The 12,876-nt window shown below is 37.5% G+C and overlaps 1 protein-coding gene across 1 annotated transcript in view; it reads left to right on the top strand.

The window, feature by feature from the left end:
* The window catches only part of hs6st2 (heparan sulfate 6-O-sulfotransferase 2), a 181,180-nt gene extending 174,094 nt beyond the window's left edge, over positions 1–7,086 (top strand). Inside the window, exon 2 of the mRNA XM_002932587.5 lies at positions 5,967–7,086. Coding sequence (XP_002932633.1) covers positions 5,967–6,663 — 697 coding nt within the window. The 3' untranslated portion in view covers positions 6,664–7,086. The remainder of the gene's footprint in view (positions 1–5,966) is intronic.
* Positions 7,087–12,876: the final 5,790 nt, after the last annotated feature.

Here is a 12,876-nt window from a genome sequence, read left to right as displayed (position 1 = left end):
ATAGCTTTTTATGTGTGGGTGACAGGTCCCCTTTAAAAGATGTGCTTTCCCATGCCATGTGTGCCCAAAATACATCAAGCTTTGTATCCATTCAAAGGGACAACCCATCCAACTTCACTAAGCCCTAAATGCAACAGTGTTCCTTTTACTTACGTGACATCTTCAAATCTAAGTACTATACAGCTACATAGTGGGCTCAATGCCAGGTCAAGGCTTACCCCAGAAAGGTGGTCTCTGCTGCTGTTCTTATTGCCAAAAATATGCAGTGCCACAAATTCAGGTGTGGCATCCAGAATGCTCGAGACCTGGGGTTTTCTGGATAAGGGATCTTTTTGCAATTACATATCTTCACATAGTAAAATCATTGTAACATTAAAAAAACCCAATAGATATGTTTTGCCTCCAGTAAGCATTAATTATATCTTAGGATCAAGTACAATCTTCTGCTTTATTACTACAGAGAAAAAAGAAATCACTTTTAAAAATTGTAATTATTTGATTATAACGGTCAATGGTAGATGACCTTCCTGTAATTTGGAGCTTTCTGGATAACGAATACCTGTACAACATTTGTTGACATTATCTATAATACTCTATTCATAGTTCACACCATTGCTCCCTCCCTTAAGAAGAAAAATGAGAGTTATCTCAGGCTCATGAAAAATCTTAAGAGCCTAGGAATGTCTATATTTGTCCTCTATATCACTTGCTTTGGGGTGCCATAAGCTACCTTCTGGTCTTGAATAGGAAGGTATACTAACCATTATTGTCCAGGTGATAGTGGGCTTAAATAGAACACTATACCTCAATTATAATTAGGGTTTAGTATTTATTTACTGACCCCTTGACAGCACTGCATTGAAGAGCAACTTTTTTATATTCAGAACATTTCTGCATATTTGCAGAGTATTTTGTTATCCATGGATAATTTAGAGCTTACCTTGCTGCAGGGGCAAGTCCCACACACTGGTATAAATGCAAATATGCTTAGAAATAATGTTCTGTTCACATAACAGCCTATGCCTTGATTCTTTATTGTCTGAAGAAAAATAAATGCAAAACATAACCTGTTTGTAGGCAAGGTTTATGTTCCCAACTGGCACTGCAGCCATAATCCAGGGCTGAGGAAAATGATTCTCCCAGGCAGGTAAGCAATGGTTTGTGTTCTCACACTAGAATAGCACAGTGCAGTCTGTCCCTTAATTCAAGTCTGTTTTTCTGTGCTTTTTACATTAAATTTTTTGCCTTTTCTGCATTTCTCCATGTTGCATGTTCATCTTATCTCCCTGCCCTGTGCTCTGCATTCTCTCCCTTCCCTCCCAATTTATCTCTGAAGTGGGTCTTCCACCTCCAGTTTCTTCACAGTACCTTTTACCAGTGGCAATTTTGGTCAACATCTGAGTATTACTGTTTATATAAAAAGGAATTTTTTTTTTTTTAACAGAAATTATTTCTATTGATTTTGTGTTTAACAAGGATAGGGATACAGAAGAAAAAGGATAGTTGAGTTTCTCCATTACTTTATAATAATATACAATTACATACATTCAAGGTACCATGTTCACTCAAGGTAGTCTAAGAAGATGGAAATATTTATTTTGAACATAGAATGTACAGTACTACAGATGAAATTCCATGGGAGATTTGATCAGCTTTTGTGGGTCAGATTTTATCTGATCTTGTCATACAACAGTGTGAGACTTGTAGGATCCTACAAAATCTGATCTCCATAGGCTGTAGTATAAAGCTGGACCAGATAAAGTCATGTGTTATGTTATGTTCCTGCATCTACATCTGAAGAAGAAAGAAGTCTATCAGACACCATTAGATTGTATCTTTTTGGATAAAGACGCAGCATGCAGCATTCCCTTCCAACAGGTGTGTTGGGTTGGATGGCAATCCTTTCATGCAGTTTGTATCAGTCCCGTTATATATATATATATTTTTTTTTTTTCAAATAACTTTTTAGTAATTTTCAGGTTTTTTATATTTTAACCCAACACCATCCTACAGAATCTCCCATGGAGTTTAGCCCTACCAATAGTGAAGAAGGATTGGATTGCAGGGAAGTCCTGATCCATAGAACTGAAATGTTATTGATTTTAGCATCCCACCTGTGTCCAGACGTGCAAAAATGGAGGTGGTTTATACTAAAGACATAACAGGGACCAATGCAAAAAATGGACAGAGCTGAAGTATAATTATATTGTAAAGAGCAGGTATTAGATGATGCAAGACATGAAACAGCTGTAAAGTAAAATGAAACAATGATGGGAAGGACAGAAGCACAGGTTTTTACAGCAAAACTGTTAAAATAGTGACAATGGTGTGGGACTACCAGCTAAGCAGTGACATCTAGTGGTAACTGTACAAACGCTGTCCTAACAAACAAATAATACAGGGCTTGACTTATACAGAAAATTACCTTTACAATATGTGGAAGTTTGATATAATATAGGACTACATGGTATGGATACTTCAGACCAAAATTGTCCAGGTCAGGGCAAGTACACTAAATAGGCTGCTTTATTTCTTGAGTTTATGTTCTCTTTTGCATGAGTCTCATAGAAATATTTAGATACTGCATTAATTTATAATCATTTGTTTTCTTTTTGCATCGGCTAGCTTTAAATGTTGAAAATGGCTGGCTGGAGCCATATGCAGGCTGGCTAGTCACAACCTTCCTTATAACTTCCAGTAGCCCTTATGTAGTACACAGGCATAGCATTAGCGAGGTATACCTTAAACCAGACTATACAGCATTGGTGCGCTCTTATTAATTGGATTCCTGCAAGTAAGGTGAGGCAGCTGTCCTGACCCCCTACTTTTATGCAGGCTAAGAGAACTGTAGAGGCTAAGGGTAATTCTTGTGTCAATACCATACGATCTTAAAGATGTCACTGATATCCCTGACAGGGAGATTGGAATGTAAGGGACATGCCATTACTGAATACTGGTGTGAATAAAGTATAACCTCTATAAAGTACTGCAGATCCTGTTGGACCTATTCACAGATCCAATCAGATCCAATTCTGATAAAAGTCTTTGCTGTCAAGTTATTAATTCCAGTGATGTGCATCAATATGACATCTGTGCCTGATTCTGTAGGTGCAAGTAAACTGTGTATGTTGATGCAGGTTGCAGTGGGAACCCTGGAACTACAGCCACCTTGGAGGTGTTGGTAGAGCCTAGGTTTTGCTGCGTAAGTAGGCAAACTGTTCATCCAAACAGGAGCATTGGTGGCCGTGACAAAATGTGTAAGTGCAAGGAGTGGTTGTAAATTAACAGCTTCATAATTGAGTCCTAATATCCTAGTTGCTGCATAGCTGAGTCCTTTTGCACTATACGTTGCTGTTCTACCTGCATACACAATAAATGAAAGCCTTCTGTTTAAATGCCTGAGGTAGTATTTGTGCTGGGTGAAGACTGCATTGTGGTTATACATTATACAGTATAACACACTCTGTTTAAAAGCCCTAGATAAGGCTTTCCTATGTGGTGGGAAGAGTTGAACACCTTACTAATACTGTAAGCGCCTAAAAAGAACAAGCACTGGATTCATATCAAGCCTATGCTTGTCAATGGTCAATTGGGGCCTTACCAAACCTCTAAAATTATTTTCCACCTTAATACAAAATGGTAGTGTCATGTATTTGTAAGTCAGAAGCAACTGTTATTTTTATTAACAAACAATAACCATTGACACTGCTAATAATACTCTTCAGTCTAAGCCTTAGTCTTCATCCCACATACCACCCTTTAGTCTGAGCAATCCTCTCTCCCCATCCACTATTTTGTGTACATTTAAAGTGCTGTTTGTGAGGGATAATGCCTTTGCGTGTTGTGTGTAGCCTGGCTATAGGCAGAGCTGTACTATTAATGATTAATGATGCACTAAACCTTACTAATATGAAAGACACTATGCAGTGTCCCAGTTATATCTTGACAAAATCTATCTTGCATTTCTAATAAAAACTGAATGTGCTTATCTTGCACAAAGAACCACTCAATATTGTGCTGCGTAGATAGGACTGGGAAATTGAAATACAGAAATCTAGTCAGTTGCTGACATCTAGTGGCTGCAAACAGACGCATCAAATTTATATGTTATTCTACCTATAATAAGAACTTTTAATTCAAATATGGATCTAACAACCTAAAGATTTATGAACCAAAAAAAAAAATGAGACAGCTTATGAAAACCATAGTCCTATGCACAACCTGGGTACACCAACCTCACACCCGTATCTGTTGGAAGCTGCACTTGTCTCTCTTGGCACTAGCAATTAACCTTTCACATGTGGCTTTATATCCATTTGAGCTCTGTCATACTGGCGCATTTCACATGCAGATCATGATGAGAGCTCTAACGGAGGCAAAGCTACTTGTGACAGTGCAGGCAGTTGAGTAACTACACTGCACCGGGACCCTCCAAAGGTTTTTTTGCGGGGGAGCCTGGCGCAAAGTAGTTGTGCCATTGCCTGCACTGCAATAAAGTCACCTGGTCCCCGCCTCCCCACCCTGAAGTGCCCCACAATCACTTACATGTAAATCCCCACTCCCCACCTGCTTTCCTTCCTGAGAGCCGGAGTTGAGTGGAGATTTATTTGCAGCAATGGAGAAAACAGAACCTGCAGTCTGCCAGTAAATGTTATGGGTAACTAGACCTGAAGCACCTTTTATTACATTACCCTAAGGGGTGTATTTATTAACATTGGAGACAAATATCACCAAAAATGTTGCCTATAGCAACCAATCAGATCTTTGCTCGTGTTTCCTTACTTGCAGGTGACTGTTCAGATCTAATTTCTGGTGATGTTTGTCTCCTATTTTAATAAATACTTCCATAAACGTATTGTGATTAAATCTGGTTGACGGTACAAAACATATTAAGCCTTTTGGGTGGGGGGGGCCTAGTGCCTCACTTTATTGTCTTAGTGCTTTATGGGATCTGCAAGTAGCAGGTTAAATAGTTTATTTAAGACCCATATACCTGTTCTCAGTGCTTGTGGACTATAATATAAATGTGCTGCGACAACGTGAAATACTTTCATTTCAAATGCATACATTTAATATTGCCTTTCTCTATAGAATGGGTTTTGATATCTGAGTGCTGTGCTGAGCCAGTCAGTCTCCTGCCAGTATTCATTATTTATAACACTATCATTTAGGTGTGCCTTATAGTAAACCACGTGGAAAATATGCTGACAGTAGGTCCATAAATCCTAATATGGCTAATTATTGTTGTGGGGATGCATAAACACTGTAATATTGCATAAATGAGGTGACTTGCAAGAGAGAACCGGGAAGGATGTGGTTTGAAGTCACCGCTAAATGCTGCTTAGAAACAGTCAGATGTATTTAGGCCTGTGAAATAGGATAGAGGTTATTGTGATGATTGTTTTTAACGAGATGCAAATCCCTGCGGGCGTTTTTGCAAAGTGTAAATAGCATCTCGTAGCAATTTTGTTATCCTTGGTAAACCTAGCTGATAAGTTATAAATGAGATCCAATTAGACTGGAGAATAGTTTACATGTAAACTTTTCTTTATTCTGAACTTAGAAATTGTCAGTTTCCTTTTATTATATTCATTATATTTTATTTTGTGCCATTTGACTATTGACTATTACTATTGACGGCTATTGAATACTAAAAATTCAACTTGAAAATTTGACTGTGCTTATTGAAGGTAGTTAGTGAGCTTCATCTGATGTTTCTCTGGTACAGGTATAGGACCCATTATCCAGAATGTTCGGGACCAAGGGTATTCCGGATAAGGGGTCTTTCCATAATTTGGATCTCCATACCTTAAGTCTACTAAAAAATTAATAAAACATTAATTAAACCCAATAGGATTGTTTTGCATCATGTCACTTTACACTTCTGTTTTCTAGTAATATAGGACATGAGTCCATTGTTTGAGTTTGCTTTAATACTAAAACCTTTTTTTCTTTTTTACTTCTAGAAATTTTTACTATATAACGATTCTTCGTGATCCCGTGTCACGGTACCTGAGCGAATGGAGGCACGTTCAACGAGGAGCGACATGGAAGGCTTCGCTGCATGTATGCGATGGGAGATCTCCAACATCTGAAGAGCTGCCCAGTTGCTACACAGGAGATGATTGGTCTGGCTGTTCTTTGAAAGAATTCATGGATTGCCCTTACAATCTGGCCAATAACAGGCAAGTCCGCATGCTGTCTGACCTAATCCTTGTGGGATGCTATAATCTGTCAGTGATGCCCGAGGATCAAAGGAACAAGGTTCTGCTAGACAGCGCCAAAGAAAATCTAAAGCGTATGGCTTTCTTTGGACTCACAGAATTCCAGCGGAAAACCCAATATCTCTTTGAAAAAACTTTTAACATGAACTTTATCTCACCATTTACTCAGTTCAACAGCACAAGGGCATCTAGCGTAGAGATCGACGAGCAGACCCAGAAGCGCATCGAGGCACTCAACTTTCTAGACATGGAATTATATGAATATGCAAAAGACCTTTTCTTACAAAGATACCAATTCATGAGACAAAAGGAACATCAGGAAGCACGGAGGAAGCGACAGGAACAACGAAAAATCCTCCGAGCTAAACATCTTATTCACAAGGAAGAGACAGACAACTCAACTAATGATTACATAGGGAATGTAGAGAAATGGCGGTAGTACAGCCTCTGTTTTAAAGCCTCTAGGTGAACTATACAACAGGAATTAAAACATTAAAAGAAACCATTAGCGAGGATGGGGTAGTCCAAAAGATTTAAGCTTCATATACACTTTGAAGCAGAAGATGCTTATCAGTTGCCTTTGCAAATGCTTTTGCATTAAATGTAATTACTGTACATGGGGACATTTGAATCTTGATGTGATTTCATTGTGGCAGGTTATTAAAGCTCCTAAGCACTGGATTCCATAGACCAGATTATTAATGAAAACTGTAATATTTTAGTGCTTAAATATGACCAATGAGAATGATACGTTTGGCCACGCTCTGAGTCCTTCTCATTTTGCAGTAAAAGATGTCTTGAAAAAATCTGTAAAAGGAATGGTAATAAAAGATATAGAGGTACAACGTTCTTATGAAGATTACCTTTGCCCTATTTTATTTCAGCTTTATTTTCTTTTTGTTTTACCAGTACGCCTTTAGCAAAACACAAGTTTGTCTGTGACCCATGATAATGTATTAGATCCCCAACAGCCAAAATGCCATCCAGTGAAGTGTATTTACCTTGGAAAGGAACTACAAATTTGACAATCACCTCTATGTTTGTTCATGGTAACGTGAAGATTTTCAAAGAATAGATTCAGTATGAAGTGTTTCCTTAATTTGTACCCTGTATAATGACTAAATATAACACAGTAGGAGGCTACTTATTTCCCTTCTGAGCTTCAGGTTTTGGCAAATGTGTCTTATAATTTCTCTGACATCCTCTAGAATAAGTAAACAGCAGTCTATTTGTGTATTGGGAAACATTTTTCCTTTCTTCAGTATGGCTGCACTTTGTAAATGATTACCTGTGCAAGACTCCCCACCGCTTTCTATGTTAAGGTCATACACAGGCAGATTTCAGTCCTTTAGATCAATTTGGCAGCGCCGATGCGCCTACCTGACCAATACTGGCCTTAAATTGCCCAGATCTCTATTGGGATGGTTTGATTATGACATTGGATCGGCTCAGATTGTTGATTCAGTCCAGTGGTGTCTATTCCTGCCATTATAATTCGAATTAGCCTGAAATCGCCCACCTTAAGGGGGACTCTAGAAGTACATTTAAAGGGTAAAGCACAGTATATACATTACAGTTAAACTTTCGAATTTAAATCTATCAACATTCAAACTTGAATTTTTTCATGATTCTATGGGGCACATTTACAAAAGCACGAACGCTCCGAGTGTATTTTCACGATTTTTTCGGAGCATCCGCACAACTTTTTCGTATGGCGCACAACTTTTTCGTACGGCGCACGACTTTTTCGGACGTTTGCACGAAAAAATCAGAAAGGTTTTACCGCTGTTTACAATTGTTCCGTACGAAAATTTCGGGACTTTCGGATCGCCAATACGATATTATCGTGACTAATACGATTTTTTCGTAAGCATTTTCGTGATATGTGCGATCTTCCGAAATTTTCGTTTCCGATACGATTTTTTCCCATTCGTGATTCGGATTCGGATTCGTGGATTAGTAAATGTGCCCCTAAGTCTTTTGTGCAAAACTCCCAAATTCGAATTATGGTTTAAAAAACTTGAATGTTTGATATTTATTAAGCACAAGAAATCAGGAAAACTGCAATGTAAAACTTTAGCGTCTAAAAGCTTGTGAGGTCACATAGAAGTTGAATTTTTGCAGTTTTTAAAATCTATTTTTTTGAAAATGATGGATAGAAAATGAATTCAAAGTATTCAAGTCTATTTTCCAGGCAAAAATTCAAGTTCGGTAAAATTTAAAGTTAATTTGAATTGAAAAATTACTCTAACATTTAAAAATAGAGTCCTACAAAATAGCGACATGTAGGGTCAACTAATAAAAGGTCCTTATAAAGTGATACTGACTAAAATGTGTATAGCAACGTATTTCACAAAGACTTTCACCAGCCCTGTATGATGGTGCCTGACATTTGACCTTGCCAGGGAGTGGGGGATCAAGGGCTCTGATTTAGAGAAACTGCTGCATTGCAGCATCACTTTAAGAAAACATTAGTATTGGAGCATATACTGTTGCCTTCAAACCTGGAGTAGTGCTGAATGTAGTATTCTTACATTTTATATTTTTATGTGTGTTCCCTACCCATTGCTATATTATTAATAGCAACCTAGCCTTTAGTGTGTGCTATTCCCTACGCAGAAGAGCAGGTCAGTGCTGTACCATCAACTCTGAGGAACAATCTATCTCTGAGTTTTTTAAAGCACAGCTGGAAAAATGTATTAAAATCTTTTATTCAGATACACAAGAAAGAACTAATCTTGGCCTTGTAATGCAACAGAATGAGACTGATTTGTATAGATCACCATTTGCTCCTGCTTAATGCTTAGGAGCCCATTAACATGTTTTTTTAAAGGTGGTGGGATCTTTGATCTTACTAGCAAATACATAGAATCACTCTGGCAGTTGGCTACTTGGCAGCCAATATAATAGATTGTATGATCTACGGCAGGTAAGCAGTTAAAGGAGACTATATTACTTTAATAAGGATAATCTTTCATTTATTTATGTATACTTAAATATTTATAAGTTTGAGAACATATTTGATTTTATCTGAAGTTGTCATATTGTTTTAGCTATGCCTGAGAGTAAGCTATGCCCTTATATTTGCTTATAATAGAGTAATACCCAGTGACATTGCAAAATGCAGCTAGGTTGCCATGCTGTGTGACTGCATGGGCTTTAAAAATAAACACTGGGAACAGATTGTGTCCTGCATCTGATGGAAGTTCATGCTGCTCACTATATTATTGTCTGTCAGATGCAGTTGCCTCTATGGTCACAATCCGCTCTCAGTGTTGTGTAATGTCACTGCCTTCACTACATGCTCCAGTGAAACTTAAAAGTATGTCACAGCCCCCATGGTTACACAAACAGCTGTCCATTGCACAGGTCATGTGGGGCTTGGCCACAATACTGAGTAATCAAGTTCCCATCATTCAAAACAATCATCTATAAGGCAAATAGTCATCCACGTTAGTTCTCTCTTTATGCGCAATCTCTTTTAAGGAAACACATGGAGGATACATCAGTTTTACATTATATAGAAAAGGGTATTTCTTCCATTTCATGATATAATATGGCAATGCACTATTAGTTTATATTGAGATACTGTTAAGCAAAATCTTAAAGGAACAGTAACACCAAAAATGAAAGTGTATAAAAGTAACTAAAATATAATGTGCTGCTGCCCTGCACTGGTAAAAGTTGTGTGTTTACTTCAGAAAGTCTACTATAATTTATATAAATAAGCTGCTATGTAGCCATGGAGGCAGCCATTCAAAGGAGAAAAGGCACATAGCAGATAACAGATAAAACACTATTGTATTCTACAGAACTTATCTGTTATCTGCTATGTAACCTGTGCCTTTTCTCCTTTTTTCCAGCTTGAATGGCTGCCCCTGGGGCTACACAGCAGCTTATTATATAAATTATAGTAGTGTTACTGTAGCAAACACACCAGTTTTACCAGTGCAGTGCAACAGTGCATTATATTTTTATTACTTTAAAGCTCTTTTATTTTTTGGTGTTAATGTTCCTTTAATGGTCAAAAACTATTATTGTTTGAGTATTGCAACACAACAAAAGTGACATTTTCTTGGTATCATCATGGGTGGAATTTCTGTGGTTTATTTCATTCTGACCACCATATGGATTGTATGGAACCATATAACCTATATGGAACCAACAATGCTGGTAAACATGGAAAGCTGCATTTTCTAGAGGTGATCTGAGGTGTGCCTGTCGCAACTAGCAGGGATTCTTATAAAATGTGGTGTGATCCATGGAGACCAAGTCATCCATGATACCAATAATTAGCCTGTGTGTCTTGGGCTGTTCTATTCAATTAACCTGTTCTGCATGCAGGAAAATAAGGCTACTCATTCTGAAATTGTTTTCTCTTTTGTTGATCTTGGATTTTCACCAAAATGTGAATAAGGGCAAATTCTATGTCGTAATGCACAACAAAATCACACTTTCTCATATTGCAAGTGTTTGCTAAAATACTACTTTGTTAAATAGTAATACCATCTTTTAATATGTACAGTACATTGAGCTTAAAGGAGAAGGAAAGTCATTTTGGCTTTTTACTGCCAATAGATTTGCCACATTAGCGCCACCTAGAACACTATATTTATTCTGCAGAAACCATTACCATACCTGAGTAAACAGCTTTAGAAGCTTTCTCTGTTTGCTTAAGATAGCAGCTGCCATTTTAAGTAGCTTCCTGCCTGCAGCTCTAGCTGTTATAGCTCAGATCACACATTCCTTAGGGAGGGGGGTGGTAGTTCTTAGCATTCTCGTGGGAGAGGGGAGGAGGGGGGGAGCAGGAGAGAGCTGTGCAAACTCTGGCCATGGGAATTAAGGATGTTTCTGAGAGAGAAAGACAGACACTGGATCATCATGTTTACAAAAAAGAGATAAGAAATCCTGTGTTTCTTTTTGATACAGCATTAATGTAAGTGCTTATGGCTGTATTTACATAGACCTTTATGATAAAGCTTGCTTAGTTTTTACCTTTCCTTTTCCTTTAATTCAAACAGCAATTTTTATTTTCCATCTGCTAAATAACAACTTCTGTAAAGGAGAAAAAATGAAAATCATGTTTCAGAGATTTTCGTTAGCACGCAGTATCTCGCAGTTTAACAAGCAGAATCAGTGAAGTACTGGCCTATTATATCTGTGGTCTGGGGTGAGGTTGTTTATCTCAAGGTTTTTTCAAGGTTCAACTTATGGTGAGTATGCAACTTATGCACTGTGCTGAGTTACTAGCACAGTGGCCTTCAACCACCGTAGGATAGCTGGGGATTCCATGCTCTGTAGTTTGCCAGCAACTGGAAGCCTTGAGGTTGGACATCACTATATTGAAGATTTCCAACCTTTTACATTAGTTTGTCACTTTCCTTTAAAATGGAAAACATATTGGCAGAATGCATATAGTTATCTGATTATTGTATCTGATTATTTGCATTATTTGAAAAATATCATTTTAAACGTTCTACATGTCTCACAGAAAGAGGTTTAGGTTATGATAGTTTAATTGAACCTGCTGAAATATAATGCTGGTGATAATCCCATATGTGTTCAATTACCGGTATATCAGTGTATGAACTGTTTTAAAGTTTTATAGGAACCATTATTGGTACTGGTTTTCCTAATCCCACTGCTGCCTTGCCATCTAATAATACATTCTGTTTTATTTAAGAACAGATACCCTGTAATATGCTATTTGTACTAAATGACCCAGGAGGACCCATGAGCTTCCACAGGCAAAGGGGCTGAAAGACTTGCACAGAAGGCATGCTTAGGGTCATGCATCAGGAAAACCTGGTGTTGACTAGAACTTGATTGGGGTCCTTTGGGGTGAACTGGGGGCTCAAAAGACAATACCAAGTTCAAGTTTAATGAGCAGCAATTAAGCTGGAACTATTCTACTCAGCAGTATATGGACTCCCACTATGTCTGAAAGCTTTACTACATGTAAATATTGTATGTTTCATTCTTGTTTCATGCTGATAGAAGCAAAGAATTAAATGTTTTAGTTGAAACAACAGACTTCTTTATTTTTTTATCCTTGCTGACACATGCTGAATTCTCAAAAGAGAGTAACTATGAAATGGCGCATCATCCCCAAAATCGATGATCCATCCTTTGAATCACCCAGAAGGGCCACACAAAATATTTATTGAATACAAAGATTTAAATATACTCTTTAATCAAGATAAACAGCGTCCTTTAAGTTCCCTTTACTCAATGAAAATTTCCGGCATTAATTTATTTTCTTTTTGAGTCACTGATGCTGACATGGTATAACATGAAACCAAGCACCCCAGAAATAGCACATCGCCTGTTTTAGTTGGCTAGAAGAGGTCAAAATGATATGCTTTCTATAATATAAATAACAAAACAATTAAGTGGGAAAACAAAGATATGTTTTGCTTATAAACCTTTTCTATATCCATTTAGTACCAAAAATATGTATAGAGACTGATATTTAACAGTGATTAGTAAAGCTACTTTTTATTTACCAGGAATAATGAAGGTTTCTTTGTTGAGTGAGAGCAATAAAGTAATCAAATGTTTAGGTTACCTGAGTATGATAACATTCCATTCTCTGTTTTGCTGAGTAGCTCTGCTAGTTGTACCTTCTTTTTAGTTTCTCCTACAATTCATA

This window comes from Xenopus tropicalis, chromosome 8 (assembly GCF_000004195.4).
Source record: "Xenopus tropicalis strain Nigerian chromosome 8, UCB_Xtro_10.0, whole genome shotgun sequence".
NCBI classification, from domain to species: Eukaryota; Metazoa; Chordata; class Amphibia; order Anura; family Pipidae; genus Xenopus; species Xenopus tropicalis.
This window is presented reverse-complemented; position numbering and strand designations above follow the sequence as displayed.